This window comes from Triplophysa rosa, linkage group LG1, assembly GCF_024868665.1.
Source record: "Triplophysa rosa linkage group LG1, Trosa_1v2, whole genome shotgun sequence".
NCBI classification, from domain to species: domain Eukaryota; kingdom Metazoa; phylum Chordata; class Actinopteri; order Cypriniformes; family Nemacheilidae; genus Triplophysa; species Triplophysa rosa.
The window spans coordinates 37,621,226-37,642,940 of record NC_079890.1 but is presented as its reverse complement, the minus strand read 5'-3'; the positions used below and the strand labels follow the sequence as shown (position 1 = coordinate 37,642,940).

Here is a 21,715-nt window from a genome sequence, read left to right as displayed (position 1 = left end):
TCACAGAAATTCTAACAGATTTACTGGTTATAGTGGGGATTGTATTAGTTTTAATGGAAACAATAATGGTATCTGGTAATGTGTTGGGTTCTATTGGTGGGACGTTATCTAGCAGATGGGGACCAATAGAACACCATTAAATCCTACTGGAATAAGACCATAAACATACATACAGAAATTTTGAGATGGATCCATTACCGTACGTCTAGATGGCGTGCTGCGTGGACGCGCTCAACGCGCTTTTCTTGACTGCAGCTCTTTATTAGGGTGAGCTTCTGGCCTTCATTAAAAGCGTCGTTTTACATAAGTCCAGGAGAGTTATAGCGCTACTAAAGAAAAGCTGCAGTTTTTCTTCCGTTTGATGTCGGAAATTCTCATCCCATTGCGCTCCGGGCACGACAGGAATGCGCGCAACCGCTGTCCCTCGCAGCGCAACATTTGATATTTAACTCAATTTAAAACGCAAAAACTTTCTGTTTCCGTTTTATTGAGTTTCATTACCTAATACTCTTAAGTTCATGTCAAAGTTATTTTTAGGCTGCCATATTTGTTAAATTGTACTTCATTTGTACAGTTTGTTTAGGTAAATGCTCAAGTGAGTTTTGCCCTGAAAATCTATCAAAGTAATTTGACTAACAACCCCAAACATTTATTTTGGATGTTGGCATCACTCTCTAAACCCAGAGATTTTTTTCTAAACACCGAGTTGATTTATTATGAGGTACTGCTGCAAAAAGTGAAAAACAAAGTAAAAAAATAGGACAGTAATTTTCTTTAATGGGTGGTAATAGATGGCTGCCCTCCCCCCTCTATGACGTCACACAGCCCACTGCCATAAAACAATTACTGGTTGGATTGTTGTGGCCCCAGGCCATGTTTTATTTCACTTTTATGAACAGGTTTGCTCACTCACTGAACACGTGATTACTGGAAGACGAGCCAAAGAAGGTAAAGTCAGATCTTATTTTACAGTATAAAACATTTTCTTCTCTTGAAAAAATAGATACAAAATATACTATGGACACATTCCTCTTATTTAAAATAAAACAAACTTTCTGTGAACTTAAGAGTCAAATACAAAAAAAAGGATCCACCCAAAATTTGGAAAAGTCTATTTATGATGCTCCAAAAAGCAGCGATTCCTTCTCAAGTTTTGCAGCAGCTCTACAACACATGTTGTTTAAAGAGCCCGTCACATCAGGAATCTGCAAAACAAAGCAACAAAAACAGTGACGAATAACCTTATTGAAAACAAAAGCAACAAATACACATCAAAATGACGCTGTTATATATGTGCAAATGGTATACAGTTAAGAAATCTACCCAGTTTTTGTGTTTTGCGACGGGATCTTTTTGAAGGGATGGAGGGCTCTGGTGTTTCCGGCTCTAGACTCCGTTTCACTGTCACAGGGCCAGACGTGCCTTCAAGTGTGCTGGCTGCAAACACAAACACCATATGTTCTTTGTCAGCATAATATGTGCTTGCGCGTCACTCTGGTGTAATAAACCTCAAGCCTCCAGGGGGCGATAGAACTCCCCTAATGTCTGATCTATTAAACCAGGTGTGCTATTATTCAGGTAACTCAGGCCTTGTCCACACGTACATGGGTATTTTTATAAAAAGTTTTTCATTCTTCAACTTAAAAAAAAAAAACGCAAACACATGCTATGAAGCGCTGTCAAGAGCATGCCAAACCAACAGGTGGCGAAATAAGCTTAACCATAAAGCCGTATTGGCCAATCAGAAGCCCGGAATCGGATGTCAAACAAAGGAGATAGCGGTGCGCATTCCAATGTCATACGCCAAATCTCCGGTTTCACCCTTTTACACGACAACACTGCAACCGTAGTTTCTAAAAATCTTCACCCTGGCTAGCCGTGGATTATCCCGCTTATACCATGGTCATTTGCCAAGTTAAAGCTGTTATTGATGTTTACAGTGTAATTTTTGATCAATGATTTAAATTATTTTCGTCAGGTAATTTCAAACATCGATCAAACTGACTGGAACTACCTGTGCATTAAACGGTTTTAATGCACACCTTCCAGCCAATCAGAATCGAGTATTTAAACAGACTATGGTATAATATAGATATAATTGTGCTGAACATTAAATATTGTGAATTTTGAATATTGTTGCAATTCTGCTCCCTATTTACATTCAAGAGTAGTGACATGTTTAACCTTAATTGTTTTAAATTTATTATACATTATATCATGGAGGCAGCTCTCTTTTTATGCATGCAATGATCTTGTCCTGCATTTTGTACTTACTACTGATTTGTTAAAGACCCAGTGAAATAAAGAATGACAATGCCTATTTTTTTCATGAAATACTGCAGCGTTTATTGTAAATAGTTTATCAATGCGTGTCATTCTCTTTTTAAAATTCATGTGCCCTCATAATCTTCAGTTAAAATCTGAAAATGCACTTCCGTCCTGTAATGACTATCCATCTTAAATGGGCGGAGCATCTGATAACTCCTCCCCCTTCAACTGTCAGTCTGCTGCCCGTTCCATTTCAAAATGCAACGGCTGTTTTTATACATCCAATCAAATCGCAGAAAAAGACGAAAGCCACGCCCACAATTTTTCTCATTCGAAATTCCATTTTACTCAGAAATGCGTCTAAATACGGAAGTAAAAACGATCGCAACTTCCGGATCACAGGGACTTACTGAAAAACTTGAGAAATTGTTTTTGAAGGCTCTAAAAACAAAACGATGGCATCGTTATCATATAAAAAAATGCAACATGTTTAGTTTTACCATTTAAAAAATGTCACATAACATTCACTTTTCATAACGTAATATAACGTAAAACGAGACAGAATGATACAGGTTAGGGCCAGATTTACTAACAGCTTGCAGCAGCGCAAATGCCTCTTTTGGCGCAAAAAAACGTCTGTTTGTGTATACTAAAAAACGGATATTTTTGCGACTGACCTTATTGCATTTGTAGGAGTTTCCTCTTCAGACGCAAACTTTATGGGAGGAGAGTAACGTCACATAACGTGATTTACTTAAATTTGCGCTCGTCATTGTACTGGTATTTGCGGCTTTAAAAAGCATGTCTTAAACCCTGTGCTAATTTGTGCTGATATTGGTAGATTGCGTTGGTCATTATGGGAGGTATTGTGACCGTGCACCTTGTTAGTAAATCACCCGCAGAAATTTCCACCCCCATCTGTGCTTTTTTGAAATATTTTGCCTTGTTTAATAAATCGGGCCTTTAGTTATGTATTTTTATGTATAAATGATAGGCTACATTAAGTTTTATTCTATGATATAAAATGTAACTTGTCAAAATGGCTACTGCTACATCAACACATGAGAGAAACAGACCGAGGGTTTTCTCGATGTCTCTCAACTCGTCCTCCTGCTGCCGGAGCTCTCGCTGTTTCTGCTCCATCTCAGGACTCTGCAGGTACTGTAGATGACCGTTATAATCGGACTGGACATTCGCAGCCTTCTGCATCGCACCCAAATACTGCTGCAACAGCTCTGCACACAAACACACGCACGGTTAGTGACCTCGACAGGTTTCCTGCCGTAAATCCTTCGAGGAGTGCGTTACCTATCTGAGTGCGGGTGCTGTTGTGGTCTTTGGGTAATGGAGCTCCAAACACTTGTCCTCTGAGCTTCTCGATGGACGGAGCTTTGTTCTGCAGACCTCCAAACTTGCCGTTGCTGCGTATCCTCTCCCCCTGACGGGTCAGGATCGTCGGACACTGAATCTTATTCTGGACCACCTGCCAAATGTTCCCAAAACCATGAACATGTGCATGCTGCACGTGAACATTCCCAAACACACAAAAGCGCACGCTCTCTTACCCCCCTGCGGTAATGATTAGCAGAATCTAAATCATCCACCAGGATGGTGTCTCCGAGAAGGCTCGTGAACACTGCGGGGAGACAGAAGACGTCAGTTCACCGTTTGAACACAATGAAAACAATGCATGCCAACACGCTTCATGCGAAACGATCATCCAATCCAAAACACACACACACAACGTTAGTTATTAGTCCATTGAAGTACTGCAGGATAAGGAACCACACTGAAGCTTTACAAATAAGACGATTTTCACTTAAAAGGAATTTCCATGACATCATCCCATGATGTATTACGCTGGTAGTTTCATCTGGAAACATTTTAAATATAGAAATAAAAACTCAAATGCAGCAAATCTAAGGACAACACCTCATTTTGATGAGATAAACACACATCTTTCATCTTTGATGTGTCAATAACTGATTGATTTCGGAAACATCTGTTTCTTATTCCGCTGTATAACCAGAATCCAACATTAACACTCGGCAGGCAGCAAATGTGAAAATGGGTCAATGATGAAGATGGAAAGTTTTCTTTAGGATGTGTAGTAACACAATCACAGTGTATAAACATTCGCTGCGATGTTTAGAACATGAACAGAAAAAAATCATTAGCGGTTATAAAAGAGGGTAGATGTTCTCAGTTCAGCCACCACTGCCACGTTTATTCTGACTCCAGATCTGTGTGTCGTTAAAGAATGAAGTGCGAGGACTCGCCTTTATTGCAGCTCTCGACGTGCTGAGGAAAAATGAGCAGATCTTTGACAAACACAGGATTCCCAAGAGGACCGAAGAGTGGCGAGCCATTCTTGATGTGTGGCAGGGGTCTACAACAACACACACACGCGTCAAGATACGCAACGTGATGCTTTCATTCTGCGAGTCTATTTTTAAAATGAGTACCTGTTGTTGGGTCTCCAGAAGACCGTCTCGAGGGGAATCACCTGCTGTCGTCCGTGTGTATCATTATAGATCCTCTTGGCCGCGGCTGTAGTTTCGGTGACCACGCAGTCCATGTCACCCAGGATATGCCAGGAGATGACCTTCGCTGCATCATCATCCTCAACCTGTGCCAGGTGAGCTACCTACACAACAACACACGTACAGATTAGAAACTTGCGACGCAGCTGAGATTTTAATGCAGAAAATAAACACCAACCTTTCCGAGAACATCCGGGCTGCCTTTAAAAGGATCGGGAATGGTGCATCTCCGGCGATGTTGATTCTCCATCGTGGTCAAAATAGCTTTTTTCCCATTTATTTCATTCTCTATTGCTGCGACCTGGAGAGATACACAAGAGACAAACATCGGTGTTGACAGAAACCTACAGTAACGCCTGTATGACAAGAATAAAACAGTTATACATTTTATACAGGAGTCAAAACACATATCCTCAGACTTACGGTGGTTAATTCTGACATGATCAATCCGTTTTTGATCATCTCTGGTTTCAGCTCACATAGTTTGTTAGTAGCATCTCTCACCTGACCTGAAGAGAAAAGACATATCGACTTGAATCTTTGAAACATGTACGAGCATAGAAGCCTCAGAGACGTGAGTTTTCAATCCAAGATAATATCCACACTAGCTAAACCAAAATGCAACTCAAGGCTGGAATAAATGTAAGAAAACTCAGAAAATCTTCATTACACAATTATTAAATAATCGTCAGGATGGTTTCAGATCATCGCAATTATTGCACATCTCTATAGAAGACACAAGAGGGAGCTGTAGCGACTGAATATTGCATATTTTTGTGTATATATTGTCACTAAAGTATGGTAAAACTGGTCAAATGTACCACCACCACAACACCATCCATCACTTAAAAAAAAACTTGAAAGCATATACCATAAAAAGAAACCTGCAAACCTACAATTTAATATTACTTAAAATAATCTCAGTGTGAAAACCAGCCTACCAAAATTTCATTAACATAGAAGTAACATTTTATTGGAGTTTTGCAAGTGAGAAAAAACAGACTAGAAGCTTTTCTATGACTGACAGTATTTTAATGGTGGCTTCAATTCAGCCCTGATCAATTTACTCAATTTACAAGTATTGGGCGATTGTATTATTGACACGTAAAAGCCTAAACCTTAAATATATGATGACCCCATTTTTTCAGATGTATTTCCAAGAAAAAAAACTCTTTATATACGGAACAAAATGGTCGTTTCAAAGCTGAATAAAAAATGTATGAGAATTAAATGTCAATGCCCTAAAACAGACAATTAACTGTCATAATCATCAAAGCCCCAAAACAGACAATTAATTGTCATAATCGCAATGATTTATTCGACAATTAATCGTCATAATCGCAATGATTTATTCGATAATTAATCGCCATAATCGCAATGATTTATTAGACAATTAATAGTCAGCCAAATTTCATAATTGTGACAGCCCTAATCTTCATTAATTAACCTTTAATCGTTTTATTTGGTATATGCAAACACAGCTTGTAATACGGCATGCAAATACACACACAAAATATAAATCGCACATGCACATCTGTTGATGAGACAAAATATATGCAATGCTTACATTTCAGTTCTGATATGAGCTGCTCATTGGTGTCGAAGATGTCTCTGTACATCAGAATGGTTTGAGAAAGACGATCTTTCTTCTTACTCAGAGTCGACATGATTTTCTGACGTTCTGCATCTGAAATACAGAGGTGCACCAAAACATTTGTTTCCTGACTCTCCTGTAAAATTCTCTGTGAATATGAATAAAGATGAATCCGTATCATTGTAGACAGAAATATTACCGTTTACTTTTAGAGTAACAGACAAAAAATGATTTAAAGAACGTTTCATTGGACACGCGGACCTGGACTGCAGTTAACTTCCGGTCTGTGTTTGGCTAGTGTCTAATAATATAACTATTTATATTTAATTTAATTTATGTTAATATTCATTTATATTATGTTACTGTATAATAATTGTATTAAATAAACGATTTGTTGAATGTTGTTGTATGTTCATTTGATTAAATAAACAATTTGTTGATGGGGTCCTGTAGTTTTGACGCATTTAAAGAAACCGTATGATACACTGACATCTAGCGGTTGAGCTTGGTATCGCAGTCTAAATTCATAATATTGGAGAGACAAGTTTAGCCATCTAACGGTTCTTCTCGGTTTCTTTTGATTGTTATCAGAAATATTCTACAGGCACTCTATTGTTTGTGAATGCGTACCGGAAGTTAAGGGCAGTCCACAAACGCGAGCATGAGCAGTAACGTTTGTTTATATTGTCGCTTTGAAACCGACACTAAAGATCTAAACTAAAATCTAAAGATGTTAATGTGCTGCAGGCATTGAAGATTTAAAATGAATAAAAAATGAATAAAATGGACGTGTATTTGCGATACTACATGCATAATCTTAAAACGTTTTTAATAATATATTTATTAATAACCGACTGACCGTTGCAGAATCTGAATGTGAGACTATATGAAGTGATGGTCGCACTGGACATCTTTAGCTCCGGCTGGAAGTGGAGAACGTATTCAGCTCCATCTACACCTGGACTGTTCTCCAAGATGGCCAAATCCTGCAGGACACAAACAAACACATTCACCCACGACGACTAGTAATCCACTCTTTCACTTTTAGATCAGGGGTGCCATTTTAAGTCATTTTACAATGAATATTTTAACATCCTTATGAATTACAGGTGGTTTTAATAACACACTTACAGTGATGTGAGCCTCTCCATTATTGAGGCTGTATGTAACACTTTCATCTCCATTCTCGAAACGAGGAACTTCCATGTCTCCTGTACCCGTAACCGTGACAAACACCTGTCCTTCCAACCCCTCATCTGCAGTGTTATTGTAATTATCCTGTACGCAAACAATCATGAACATCATACATATTTGAGACAGAGGACACTTTATATTTTATGTCTTACAAAGTTCGGAAAAAAACCCTTGTTCACATTCTTATATCTCACCATGATCTTTAGACACAGGCTGTCCAGCAGCGTGCGATTGACCCGAGTATTCCCATTGGACACTACAGGCGTTGAGGGCGGGACCTCCGGGGCTAATTTCGCTGGTTTATTGGGAACTACATTTATTGCAATCTACAACAAAACAAGAAATGAGTTGAACAATAGTAAATATTAGAGCTGGGAAAGTCAACGCGTTATTATTGCGTTAACGCATTAATTAATAAACGACGACAATTATTTTATCGGGTTTTTGTTTAAGTATTATTTTATTTCGAAAAGTCCACTGTCTCTGAAACGTACAGACAAACCATGGGTCACAGAAGGGGTGGGATGTTGATCGGTACTGGCTTGGGATGGGCGTCACCACGTGTCTCAACCAATGAGAGCATTTGGGGTTGACCTAAGACTGCTGAAGCACGCACATGAACCAAGAACACCAGAACTGAACGGAAAGGTACCGAACTCTTACATGGACATTTCGTTTTAAATCTCTTCATAACGGCGGAGTTGATAGAACAAACCACTCCACTCGCCCCACAAAGACGTAATATGCGCGGGTGTAAGAGGCTTATTTAATGCTATTAATGATAAAGCGGAAGGAAATCAATTACCATGCAGAACACAAAATTTCCCCGGCTAAGGTACAAAACAGCAACGACAACGAATTGTGTGCAGTGTGCAGTGTGAGGCTAATGCAAAAAACATGTTTAAACATGCGCGCCTAGAGAGTCAGAGTGCAAACTACTAAACACGTGGGATAGTTCACCCAAAAACAAACAATTTGCTGTTTATTTACTCCCCCCTGGCCATCCGAGATGTAGGTGACATTTTTTCTTGAGTAGAACCATAAAGAAATTTGTTTGGTAAATCTGCAGCCCTCTTTGCTTCATATAATGGGAGTCTATGGGGTCCACCTGACTAAGAGTTCCTAAAGCACATAATTCCAAAAAAGTGGCTCCTGGCGACATGTTGACGTCTTGTGAAGCGAATCATTCGATATTTTCATAAAACTGAACGTCATTTTTAATAATATTAGCCATACTGTGCAGCCTCTGCACACATCGCGATCTTCTTGTAGTATTTGGTGGCGGATGGCATACCAGCATCTGGTGTGTTTAGCACCACCTGCAGAAAGGGAGTGTTGAGCGACTGTCGCAGAAATTACGTATGTACTCCCTTTCTGCAGGTGGTGCTACACACACCAGATGCTGAACGCAGTGAGTAAATAAACAGCAAATTGGAGTTTTTGGGTGAACTATCCCTTTAAGTTGAAATTTACAAGAAATGTTTTAAAATTGTTAATGCTACTATGTAAAGGAAACACTGTTGTAAAAAAGTACATTATTTGTTTAAAGTGTTTGCAAACCAAATCTTATTGCGCTTTTGTTCATATAGCAGTACTTTTAAAATAAAAGTGCACAATACCCTACTTTGAATTCATTATTGAATTTTACGCTTAACAATGTGATTAATCGCGACAGAAAAGTCATGCGATTAAAAATAGTAATCGTTGCCCAGCACTAGTAAATATACTTAAATTCAACTACAGAAGACAGTTTAATTTTTTTACAAGCAAATAAAATAATGATGACAAGTTTGTGTGTGTGTTTCTACCTGTTGGCTCCACCGATATTTGGTTTTGTCCAAAGCCAAAACAAACTGGACGGCATATTTCCCTGCTAGCTCTGGAATCTGTTTGTCCCTGAGAGAATATGGAAAACACAACACGGGTCAATTCCTAATAACATTTATTTTGAAATGTGTCAAGTTCTTAGAAACAATGTTTGGAATATTTCTATTCATGTTGGTCTCTTACTCCTTGACTATAATGATGTGTACAAATGTAAGTAATTATCTGTATGAATTATATTTTTAACGTATTAAAAACAAATGATCATTGATAAATATAGTGCGTTCTATTGTATGTATTACCTGAAGCAGAAGTAGCCGTCTGTTTCTGAGTCCTGACGTTTACTGCACTTTAAAGTGGAGGCCTTTAATGCGAAACACAATAGTATTACTCAATCTTTCAAAACAATATTTCTTTTGTTATGTATATAGAGTCGGGTCTGTTTGTCATATAACGGCCCCTGTAAAGGTCTTTGCACATACAGTCCGAAATTTTCGTATGCGTTTTTTCGTATTAGGCTCTCGTTTGTACGGTGTCTCTGAATTGTTAAAGAAAGGCCACTCAAAATGCTTGACGGATGCGAAAAACGCATAAAATCGAACCTGGTCCGAATTTTTTTATGACGGACGAAAATATTGGAGGCAGTGTGTAAATGTGATTGAAACAACGCGAGGTCGTATTTATTTTTTAACGTGCGGAAATTTCGGACGCAAATTTCGGACTCAATGTGCAATGGGCTTAAGGCAAAATTCTCAACTCGAAGGCACCTGTTTATAATGCCTGATAAAAATACGGCATTATCCTGTTTAAAATGTAGTCATAAACACTACTACAATGCCGATAATATAGTGCCCTATAATATCTGTTTTATTTTTCCCCAAATTCCATTTTTTTCCGTTTAAATTATTCTGGATTCTGTCTCTTCCATCTTTTACTATATAATCGTATATATCTGCCCACAGATACTTCAGTATACTACAGTATTCACTTATAAACTATATTAAAAAACTACAGTAGATACATTGAACCATACAGGGAAAAAAATCTGTACAACTAAGTTCAGTTTCAGTTTCAGTACTATTGTTTCATAAAGTAATATTTTTTAATAATAGGTACTCAATTTTTACTGGCACATTTAGTTTAAAGTCACCATGAAATCAAACAGGAAAATTTTAAGTGTTTTACACAGTGCTGCAGACTTTTATTTTGAAAGGGTCGCCGCAAAGGGTGTTTGACAGTAGCTTTTCTCAAATGAAATACTCAATGCAGTTCATGTGTTTGCGTCCTTGTGTTGCGAGATGCCGATGCTGCATCACGCGTACAGTACACACAACCCGTCACTCTTTCACTCACAGACAACAAAAACAAGCAGATTACATATTTAAACCGCGTCTGAATATTTCTAATGTTATTTATAGCACAATGGGATAAATGCACACAGAGCGATGACGTATGTCCACTAAAATCTTAGCCAGCTCTGTTACATCCAGCGCACGTAGCATCGGTAGGAAAGAATGGAATTTTTCACTCATTGGCTACAAGATGCACCTCGGATTACGGTCAACGACATGAGTCTCATTATCCAAACACTACGTCATACATCGACAACCAAAAAGGAGAAGCGCTTCAGACTATCCGTTTCAAGCTACACTCACAAATACAAAAAAAAGCTAACTAAACTTTTGCACTTACTCGAGGCATGATCACAAAGGCATTTAGCAATGTTGTCGGTTCGCTGAAATTTAAACGTTTTCTTCCTAAACAGTTATCACTTGACGAAAAATTACCTCAGCGCAATGAGAGCGGAAGTGGCTTAGCTGGCTGAGATTTTAACAGTAGTACGTCATCGCCCCGTAAGCATATACCCCATTTAATTTTTGTCAGCTGTTCAGCACTACTTTCTGGGTAACAGATTCCGTGCCGTTCTGCGTTATACAGCAAATTCATGCCTGGATTCTGCGATTCCATCCGCGTTTTCCGCATCATGGAGATCATAGGGCCCTACTAGCACAATCTTAAATGTTTAGATATTACACTGAATATGTTGTCGTTATGTTTTTCTAAATGATCCAAAAACAAACACATAAATCACGTCAGTTAAAAACATAACAAATGCATTTACACAGCAGTCACTCACGTCAGAGGACGGCCGAGACCCCACCGCTAAGCCCTGCCACAGGAGCATCGACAAACTGGCTGGGCAGATATTCCTCACCGGACCGCCCTCTTCAGACAACACGCCCACTGTGAACACTTCAGAAACACCCCAAAACTATAATGAGTGTGATATTCTTCACTTATAAACAAACGGCATGAACGTTCCGCTGCATTCACACAGACCTGGGAAGATGTCTCCAGCACATAGCGTGGCATTTCTGTCGTACTCAATATTCAATGTGAAGGGTATGTTGGGATCAGGAATCACATTCAGTGTCACTACAGGTCCTGAAATACTGTTCCTGCTAAAAGATCCTCGAAATTCCAGCTGATGTTCTCCTCTGTAACAGAAAATTGTGTTTTCAGCAGAATGTACTTTATTTGTCGTACCGTACGCATCTTTTGGTAATGCACATACTCACTTTGGACCGTTTATTTTTTCTAATATGAAACTGGCTTTTCCTTCAACATCTACAGGCTGAGACGACACAGACGATTTGACCTACAACAGACAAGCACACAAATTCACAAAATATTAATGCAGTATAACCGGACAGCAGAGGTATTATAGTTTTGATTTTAGTTTTATTCATATTTCTAATTAGCTTTTATTTTTTGTTTTTTAGTTAAGTTTTTCAGTTATTTTTGGTTAAAGTTTTAGCAATTTTGATATATGCTTTTGTCATTTTATAATGAGTTTGTTTATTTTTTATGTTGCTATAAAAGATCAATTAAAACCCCCTTAGCTGTTATAAAATGCACTGTAACCCACTGCTTCGTGGGGCTTATTGCTTTTGTGAAACTGTTATTCCATATGCGTAGCAAGCTTTCATAAAATAAAGTAAATAAAATGATGTTTAGGCTATGCGATGCGGTCAGCCGTAATAAATCGGGGTAATTTATAACGGCTTAGAACTCGGCTCAGCCAATCCGAATCAAGGACCAGAACTGACCGTTTTATATTGGATTTTAATGCACAGAAACGTTTTCTAAGTTTTAATTTACTAAAATACCCTTGCCGGACAGTATTCGACAGTGTCTTTTCTTCCTTGTTCAGTTTTTGTGCTGGGTTGTGCTGGGTAGGAACCCAGCTGTCAGTTCCTACTTTTGCTCGGCGATGAATACCTCGATTCAGCTTTCAAAAATGTTCATGGAAATGTCTGTTTGGCACACATCCCGGCCCGCGCTCTGATTGGCTGTGCTTTTCAGGGCTCTGCGGAAAGAAACCAAAAAACAGACGTCACGGTACCTTCAGCTGTGGGGAGAGAGTCTTCATCACGATGTTGATCCTCTGATCCGGTGAAGGATTTCCCCATTCATCACACAGCTGAAGAGTGATGGGCGTCTCCAAACCATGGCCATTCAACACCTGCACGGGCTGGAAACAAACGGGTTGAAATCAAACTACAACATTTAGTGTCGATCCTAAATCAAACTGCACCTAAAACGATGGGTTTAGTAAGTGTCTTAAACCAAACCCAAATATCTGATCTCGTTGGCTGAAAAGTTTCGCCCCCTTGAAACGCTGTACGTGTATGTGACGTACCATCTCAGGTTTTTCAAGCAGAACGAGTCTTGCTGGAGGTCCAGCAGTGACTTTGATCCGCACAAATTTCTCCATGTTCTGATATTTAAAACACAACTCTCTTGGTCCGGGAGGTCCTGACGCAAACCGAACACCGCATACCGATAACTGTGCAGTACTGGCCTATAAAAAAAGCATATAAAGACACATTCAGCCTCAGAAAACATTTAATGACGCTTGGATGCAGGCTAACGTGCAAGAGAAGTTTTGATAATAAGAGTCAACAAAAATGTCTTATTTTAATAAGAGAGTTGGTCTGTGTTTTATTGTTGTTGTGTTTTCGTTCAAAATAATAATGACTCCCAAACAAAGCATTCATTTTAAAGTGAAGGTATCCATTAAGAATAATAACGAATCAAGCATAGGTTTGGTTTAAAAAAAGTTAGAGATGTAAAGATCGAACGTAAGCTCTACAGATGCCGACAAACATCTTGTGACTCAGTAACACTGATGATGTAAAGTACATGAATCCATGAGAACATTTCTTGACAATGCTACATTAAAACTTTTTTGAGTGGAGATTTCCAGTAAAAATAACTGTGTCATGCTATATAATGTTACGGTGACTCATATGGTGATGTAAGATTTTAGTCGAAGCATTCACCCTGACGCTTCAACTTCAATACTGCCATTACAAATACAAACCACAAGTTTGCATTAGAAGGCGAAATATATTTTTGCTTTAGTATAATCTGATTTAGAAAGCTGTCCGTGTTTTGTTAAGTTTACCTGCCAGTCTATGAGCAGAGCTGCTTCGTCCAGATCATCTGCAGACACAGTCAAACCCTTCACGCTTTCAGCACTCAGACGGTCCGTTTTATTCCCAAACTGATCGATCTCCTCCACATCTGAGAGACAAACACACGTTTGACAGATTGACACGTTACAGAAAAACCTGAGAAAACCGATCGCAAGCTCTGTAGATTCACTAAATCCTACAGTACACATCTCGCAACACTTCAGAGATGTTTGACTTTGTTTTGACTCTTCAAAATAAATGAAAACATTTATTACAGAGACCAGAGAAAAGTCAAGCATTCTCAGCATTCTGTGTACATTTTTGTGTAATAATGGAATTAAAAGCCCAAATGAAATCATGTACCCGACAACTTGTCGCATTGAGTTAAACAATTGCGCCATCATGTGAGCAAATCGAGTGTCTGGACATTCATTTCTCCTCACCAATACATGCAGAAAAAGTCACGGGTTTAACTTAAACATTTAAAGGGATACTTCACCCCAAAATGTTTGATTTTGTTATTTGGTTGAACAGAGAGAAAGATATTTGGAAGAATGCTTATAACTAAACAGTTTTTGGACTCCGTTGACTACCATTGTAGGAAATGACAATTGTAGTGAAAAGTGACCCAGAACATAGTTATTATAGTTTAGATTTCAGTTTTAATTATATTTTAAATTAGCTTTTATTTTTAGATTTTTTATTTTTATGTTAATTTTAGTTAAAGTTTTAGCAATTTTGGTGTATGCTTTTGTTTTTTTATCATTTATAAATAAATAAATTATTTTTTTTATATTACTATATAAGATTAGTTAATTATTATTTTAGTTTTAGTAATTATTATAATTTTAGTGCTTTAAACTTATTGCAGTTTATTTTTGAGGAAACATTTCAATTTTTCATTTCGTTTAATTTTTTACAATAATTTTTTGGTCAATATTTTATTTGATTTCAATGAACAGAAACCTTTTCAAAATGTTAATTTTAGTAAACTAAAATTACCTTGCCCCAAAACTCTTTGCTTTCCTAAATTCTTCAAAATATCTTCTTCTGTGTTCCTAGAACAAAGCCATTCATAAAGAAATATTTGCTACTATGGTAGTCAATGGTGGTCCTAGATCGTCCAAATATCTTTGTTTGTGTTTATCAGAAAAAAATAATTTATACAGATTTGAAACAATTTAAAGACTTGTACACACTGGGACGATAACCGCACGCGCTTATCGCCAGCGTTTTTCAGATGGAGCTTAATCAAAAACAGAAATACCCCGGTACACAAGGTGGCGCTGCGCAACTTTATGCTTCTGACACTCTATAGTGATGGGAAATTTGATTAATTTGAGTGATTCGTTCTTTTTCAGTTGGTTCACCAAAATGATTCGTTCAGTGACCATTTCGCCATATATTACATATATATGCCAGGAAGTGGCGAAAATGAGTGTCTTATATGTTGTACAAGTAGTTTTAATAACATGTTTGTATAATTGTAATGTATATTACACAACAATATATCATATTCTGTTGTTGATGGGAACGAGAGTGCCGTATTGAGCGATTGACATGCTTTCTCTAATTCATCGGTCAGCAGCTCCTCGTTCACGAACGAGATCTGTGATTCGTATGTCAGATGACTGACTAGTTCAGTGAAAAGGCGTAATCGTTCAGTAGCTCAAACCAATGATAGTGTTTTAACATCCCGCACTCACAGACTATCGGTTCATGCTCAATCAGTCTTGCACAGCAGGACAGTGATCCCACTCATGTGCAGATTAAAAAGTGCCTGACGTGACTGATTTCTCATATTTAATAAAAGCAACACGTAAACAACAGCAGTATTAGCAACAACAAACTATTTGTTTAAGTGTCATGAATGTGTCATAATCTCTAAATAATGTAAATATGATTATATACAGTAAATACATGCTTATAACAAACAATGCTAACCACGGTTAAATCATCACGTTTGTAAAACAGTACATTTAGGTTTTTAAAATGTAACTATCGTTTAAGCATGATATTTGCAGTACAACTATTCGTATTGGCATGGTAAGAAGACAAAGTACACCAAAAGATGGTTACTACCTTTACTATATTAAAACCATGGTTAATTTTCGTAAGGATCTTTACACGAACGAAAGGACCTGCTGATTCTTGTTCATGAATGACATGAACGATCAGTCATCTAGCTCGTCTCTCACGTTCAGACTCAAACACCGGCTCATTCGTTCAGTGAAGGGCGTATTCGTTCAGTACATTCCACCAATCATATGCTCTGTCAAAGTTCACACTTGAACACCATTGGCTCATACTTTAGACACTCTTTAAGGCAAGAAGCTCTCTGTGCTCGATGGAGAGATTTCAGTGAACAGGAGATATGAGTCGATGCATTTCGTGAACGAAAACGATTCGTTCACTTAAAAGATTCGTCAAAAAGCACGATTCGTTCACGAACGTAACATCACTATGACACTCGCTTGTCACACAGAAGAAGAATTCATCTTGCTTCCTCTTCGTCAATGTGTGCTCGGGCAAGACCGTTTTGTGCTCGAGCGCCACCAAGTCGTGTTTTACTGTAACTCCAGCAGCTCCAGGCACGTGAACAAAAGCGGCAATCTCATTGGTCGGCCAGTTTTTAATGCAGCGCGTCAAACCAAAGAAACGAGCCTGAGGCGTTTTTTTAAATGACGCTTTTACGCCTGCCATTTTGCGCATCGGTGTGCACACTCACATTGGCGCCCTTTGTTTAATCACGAGGCGTTAAAAGTCGACGATAAACGCGCGATTATCGTGGGTGAGTAAATGATGACAGAATTTTCATTTTTGGGTATCCGGAAAAAAACAAAGTAAATGCCATTGTGGACAGATCTCAGGTTATAAATGAATGAATCGTGCATGTTGATGGATCGGCGAGTTTAAATGTTACTTACAAATGGTTCCTGACAGAGTTTCACCCATTTGGACAGCTGACTCGCTGAGAGTGACCCGAAGAGTTTCTGGTTCATCTGGGCGAGTCCTTTACACATACACAAAGAGATTATTTCTCTCTCAACAGCAGAATTTCACCGCCCATCATTATCACAGAAGCAAAGTGTGTGGATGTATAATAAAAATGAGACCTCTGAATGAATGTTGGTGGCTTACACTATGATGAAGGAGGTGCTGACTATGTGCTGGTCGTGGAAAGACACGCTGTAGAAATGCTCTCGTTGTGCTTGAGTGGGGACACACAGAGATGGAAGTTTTCCTTTGGAAAGCTCATCAGCGTTCACCTCTGCCGTCCAGTTCACCTGCAGAAACATACACCGATCAGACATGCTTTCATCTGCAAATTATATTTTCTTTCTTATACATCACACTGGAAATTAAACACGTCGCATTATGCGACCGAGTACTGCATGCAATGTGTACTTGTCGAAAACTGCACATGAAAAGTTCAGAAACAGTAAAAAGTAATACGTCAGAAAAAATGAACCTGAATGAGAAAACATACGGTACGATAAGCAGAACGGATCATACACGGCCCACACCTTGATCTTGTTGGTAAGTTTTGGCGGCAGGGAAACCAGCCTATCGCCCTCGTCGTACAGTCTAAAGTTGAGACTTCCGAGCGTGTCACCAGCCGTCCAATCGATGGCCTCTGAATTCTGCAGCACCATGACATCAGAGCCCTCCTCCTGTCTGTAGACCTCCAGACGGGCCACACGTGAGCTGGGCAACACACGAAGCTTACGCTCCACACACGCCACTGTTTTATGGTTCTGTGAACGATTCCAAACCATGTGACAATTCATCACATCGATACCAGTGTTGGGTAAATTACTCTGACAAAGTAATTAATTACTAGTTACTAATTACATATTCAATAATTAGATTACTGTACAAATTATTCTCTCCAAAAAGTATTTAATTACTTATTACTAATTACTTTCTATATCCTACATCAACCTTAATTAGAATTGATTCAAGACATGAAACAGCTTATTTAATTCATTCAAATAAATACTAAATAAGTACATAAATGATTATTTTTAACAGCCCAAAGTATTACAAATGCGAGAAGGATACATTAAAACATACATTTTAAAGTTAGACACATAATTTTGATGTAATTTCCACTATTGAATATATTACACAGTATTTGGTTCAATTACATCAGAAGTAACTGTAATTAGATTACAGAAAAAATAAGAGTAATCCCTTACTTTACTTTTCCAAGGGAAAAGTAATTAAATTACAGTAACTAATTACTTAGTAACTAGTTACACCCAACACTGATCGGGAGCGTATCCAACCGATTCATGCTTGAATTAATAAACTTTAGATTTAAAAAAATAACTTAAAAACAACAAATTATTCAACAAGCTGATCAAAGTCTTACAGGAATGTTGAATTTAGCGGTGTAGGTTTGTTGAGCGTGTACGTTCTTCAGCTGAAGAGGTTTGGCCAGCAGAACTCCAGATCCCGTGTGACTGCAGTCCACCACATCTACAGGAAGATCCGGAGCTCCCAGCAACTACAAAGATGATGTTCAACAACTATTATAAAATAATATTGCTGAATATCTTTGCTGATCTGATACTGCTGTGGATATTTCTAATGCTATGAAAAATCACTCTCAAAACTGTGGGTTCCAATGCCAAAAGATAGACTTTAATATATAAAGATACAAAGCCGAGTTGCCTGCAGAACAACTGACTTCTCTCCCTTTCAGCCAGCTTAAATACACGCCTTCTCACATTCCACTATTCTTTATTGTCATAGGAACAAGGGGGTCCTCGTCTCACAGCCTAATTTGGTTATAATCATAAATAGGAACAAGAGGCTTCTCTCACAGCCTGATTTGTTTATAAGCATGTGATTATAAACATGTGAGCGAGCAGACCCTCTCCCACCGTCCGTGCAAATACATTGCACAGAATAACTCAAATACATAATGGTAGAATAAGTTTATACATATAAACCGGGGATTATTTTGGGGTATAAAATCTATTTTAGGAATTGCGTCTGGTGTCGTGTGACATCAGTACCTGATAGCGGACCGTGAGTTTGGGATGAGTGGTGATGTTGTGATACTCATCGTGAACTTCCACTCGGATGTTCGCAGGATTGCCGTTCTCTACAGAAATCACATCATCACCTTCAGGAAACACAACGAGATTGTGCGGAGGGCCTGGAAGACATGACGACACCGGGATTCTCACATTCTGTCTGTGTGTTTTCTTTTTCAGGTATTATAATAATAATAATACGTTTTATTTATAAAGTGCCTTTCCCAAGCTCAAGGTCGCTGCCCAAAGGTAGTGGATAACATCAAGTCAGACACAGATACAAGTATCATACAGACAATCAGATGAGACAAGAACTGAAACATGAAAGACTAGACTGAGGCGGAGTGGAAATGCTTGCTGAAAAGATTTAAAGGAGGTTATAGAAGAGAGTTCGCAAAGAGTAAGTGGGAGGGAGTTCCAAAGTTTAGGCGCAACAGTACTGAATGATCTACCACCCGTAGAAGAAAGACGGAAGCGTGGTGTAGTTAGCAATTTAGCATCAGTAGACCTAAGCGACCGAGGAGGAGAGTAATGGTGCAGGAGTTCAGAGAGATAGTGAGGTGCAAGTTCATGTTAAAAAGAGAATTTCAAACTGAATGCGAACGGAAACGTGCTCGGATTTCCTGGCTCTGTAAATAACCCTGGCAGCAGAATTTTGCACATACTGAAGCCTTGTAATAGATTTAGCGGGCAGACCAACAAGGAACGAGTTGGAATAGTCAAGACGAGAAGTGATCATGGCGTTAATTAAAGTTCCAGCGTCTTCAGTGGTGAGGGCTGGCCAGAGTCGGGCAATAATACGTAATGGAGCTTATGTGTGATTGAAATGCAAGTAAGGAGTGGAATAGTACACCAAAATTTTTGATAGTGTGGGATAGAGTTGAGTCAGCACCATCAATGGATAGTCTTAGTTCTGCATTTTTTAGTAGGGAAGGTGGACCAAATACGATAACTTCAGTTTTGTCATTATTTAGTTGAGAAAGTTGCTGTGTAACAAGGTTTTGATGTCGGTAATACAGGCATTTAAGGAGCCAAGTGGCAGAGCAGAAGATGAACGCGCTGATACGTAGATTTGCACGTCATCGGCATAACAATGGTAATTAGACCGTGACTACGGATAATATGACCAAGGGGTAGCAGATAGATATTGAATAAAACAGGGCTGAGTACAGATACTTGGGGAACCCCTTGTGAGAGTAAACAGAGAGAAGATTGGAAATTGTGGAGAGTGATGAAATATTGTCTGTCAGTGAGATAGGAAGTAAACCAAGACAGAGCCTTACCCTTGATACCAATAGATGATAGACGAGAAATGAGAATAGGGTGAGATACTGTATCAAAGGCAGCAGTTAAGTCCAGCATAATGAGAACAGTAATGCAGCCAGAGTCAGCAGAAATTAGTTGGTCATTAGTAATTTTCAACAGTGCTGTTTCAGTGCTATGGCCAGAGCGGAAACCAGACTGATATGGAACAAAAAGATTGTTAATGGAGAGATGCGCATGCAGATGTGAGGCAACAACCTTATCATTATGATGTCTTTGTGTGTGTATTTCCCATACCGGGCTGCACAGCAATTTGAAAGGACTGAACGCTCTGCTTCAGCCCTGGAATATGAACCTTCACTGTGTGCATCTGTTAAATAAACATGAAACATCATTAATGATGAAAAACAACCACTTTTCAATGATATTTACAAAAAACAAACTCTAACAATTTTCTACAAATCAATGCAAATAGAAAACAATATTTTCATTTGGAATTTGAGAGAAATGTTGTCACTAGTTTAAAGAATGAAACATAATTTTACTTAAACACCTTACTATTAAAGGAACAGTTCACCCAAAAATAAGAATTCTGTCATAATTTACTCATCATCGAGTTGTTCCAGATCTGTATAAATGTCTTTGTTCTGATGAACAGAGAAAGATATTGCTTGTAACCAAACAGTTCTTGGACCACATTTAGGGTGAGTAAATGATGACAGAATTTCCATTTTTGGGTAAACTGTTCCTTTAATAGTACATTTAGAAAACTGAAAATATTTTTTAAATATTTTTTTCTGTGGCTCTACATTGCAATATACTGTCATTGACAATAACTGTCATATTAAAATAGATGGTTTTAATTTCATATTAATTCCACCCATGATAATATTGTAAATAATTCAACACCCGTTTACAGTTTTCTTTTAAGAGTCACAATGGTTATATAGAGTATATGCCAGAGGTCGCGTTAACCGAAAATTCTCCATCATTGACAGATTTTTTATACCAGTGAAGGACAAAACTGAAGGCCGTCCGTCATTTTAACGGATTACAATGAGGACTGTGGTCTCGCGTCTCCAAACCATAAACTGTATAGCTCCAAACAAAACAGGCTGTCAGTTTTATTTTCACCTCTAGAGGTCGCTGTTTTACACTATACTCGGAACTCTCCACCTGTGTATCACAGTAGAGCTTTTCCTGCTGCGTCTGGATCAAACACAACCAGGAAAAACTATCGGTGGGGATTATTGCCGATAGTTCAAATTATCGTTATCGGTGCCGATTAATCGGCAAAAACGATGAATCGGTCGACCTCTAGTACAAGCACATGTCATTGTTACTGACTGGACATGAACATTTGTCTGTAATTAGTATTTTATGTCTGACAACAGAAACATTTAATATATAAACGACTTCGGCTTTATTGGCTATTCAAATTCAGTAAGTTCAAAGAACACATGTACATCGCGATGACGTCACAAACATGCTAATTGGCTC

General features: G+C 38.4%; 1 protein-coding gene across 1 annotated transcript in view; it reads right to left on the bottom strand.

Annotated features, from left to right (window-relative positions):
• Positions 1-716: 716 nt before the first annotated feature.
• The window catches only part of smchd1 (structural maintenance of chromosomes flexible hinge domain containing 1), a 44,916-nt gene continuing 23,917 nt past the window's right edge, over positions 717-21,715 (bottom strand). Inside the window, exons 23-49 of the mRNA XM_057334951.1 lie at positions 20,513-20,585; positions 18,932-19,074; positions 18,283-18,417; positions 17,432-17,662; positions 17,046-17,191; positions 16,832-16,917; positions 13,895-14,013; positions 13,127-13,288; positions 12,830-12,958; positions 12,003-12,082; positions 11,764-11,921; positions 11,561-11,676; positions 9,726-9,787; positions 9,408-9,495; positions 7,794-7,925; positions 7,537-7,683; positions 7,265-7,391; positions 6,379-6,498; positions 5,235-5,320; positions 4,990-5,112; positions 4,734-4,915; positions 4,548-4,657; positions 3,834-3,904; positions 3,577-3,751; positions 3,345-3,503; positions 1,324-1,437; positions 717-1,205 (exon numbers count right to left, since the gene is read on the bottom strand). Of these exons, the coding sequence (XP_057190934.1) occupies positions 1,198-1,205; positions 1,324-1,437; positions 3,345-3,503; positions 3,577-3,751; positions 3,834-3,904; positions 4,548-4,657; positions 4,734-4,915; positions 4,990-5,112; positions 5,235-5,320; positions 6,379-6,498; positions 7,265-7,391; positions 7,537-7,683; positions 7,794-7,925; positions 9,408-9,495; positions 9,726-9,787; positions 11,561-11,676; positions 11,764-11,921; positions 12,003-12,082; positions 12,830-12,958; positions 13,127-13,288; positions 13,895-14,013; positions 16,832-16,917; positions 17,046-17,191; positions 17,432-17,662; positions 18,283-18,417; positions 18,932-19,074; positions 20,513-20,585 (3,282 nt within the window). The 3' untranslated portion in view covers positions 717-1,197. The remainder of the gene's footprint in view (positions 1,206-1,323; positions 1,438-3,344; positions 3,504-3,576; positions 3,752-3,833; positions 3,905-4,547; positions 4,658-4,733; positions 4,916-4,989; positions 5,113-5,234; positions 5,321-6,378; positions 6,499-7,264; positions 7,392-7,536; positions 7,684-7,793; positions 7,926-9,407; positions 9,496-9,725; positions 9,788-11,560; positions 11,677-11,763; positions 11,922-12,002; positions 12,083-12,829; positions 12,959-13,126; positions 13,289-13,894; positions 14,014-16,831; positions 16,918-17,045; positions 17,192-17,431; positions 17,663-18,282; positions 18,418-18,931; positions 19,075-20,512; positions 20,586-21,715) is intronic.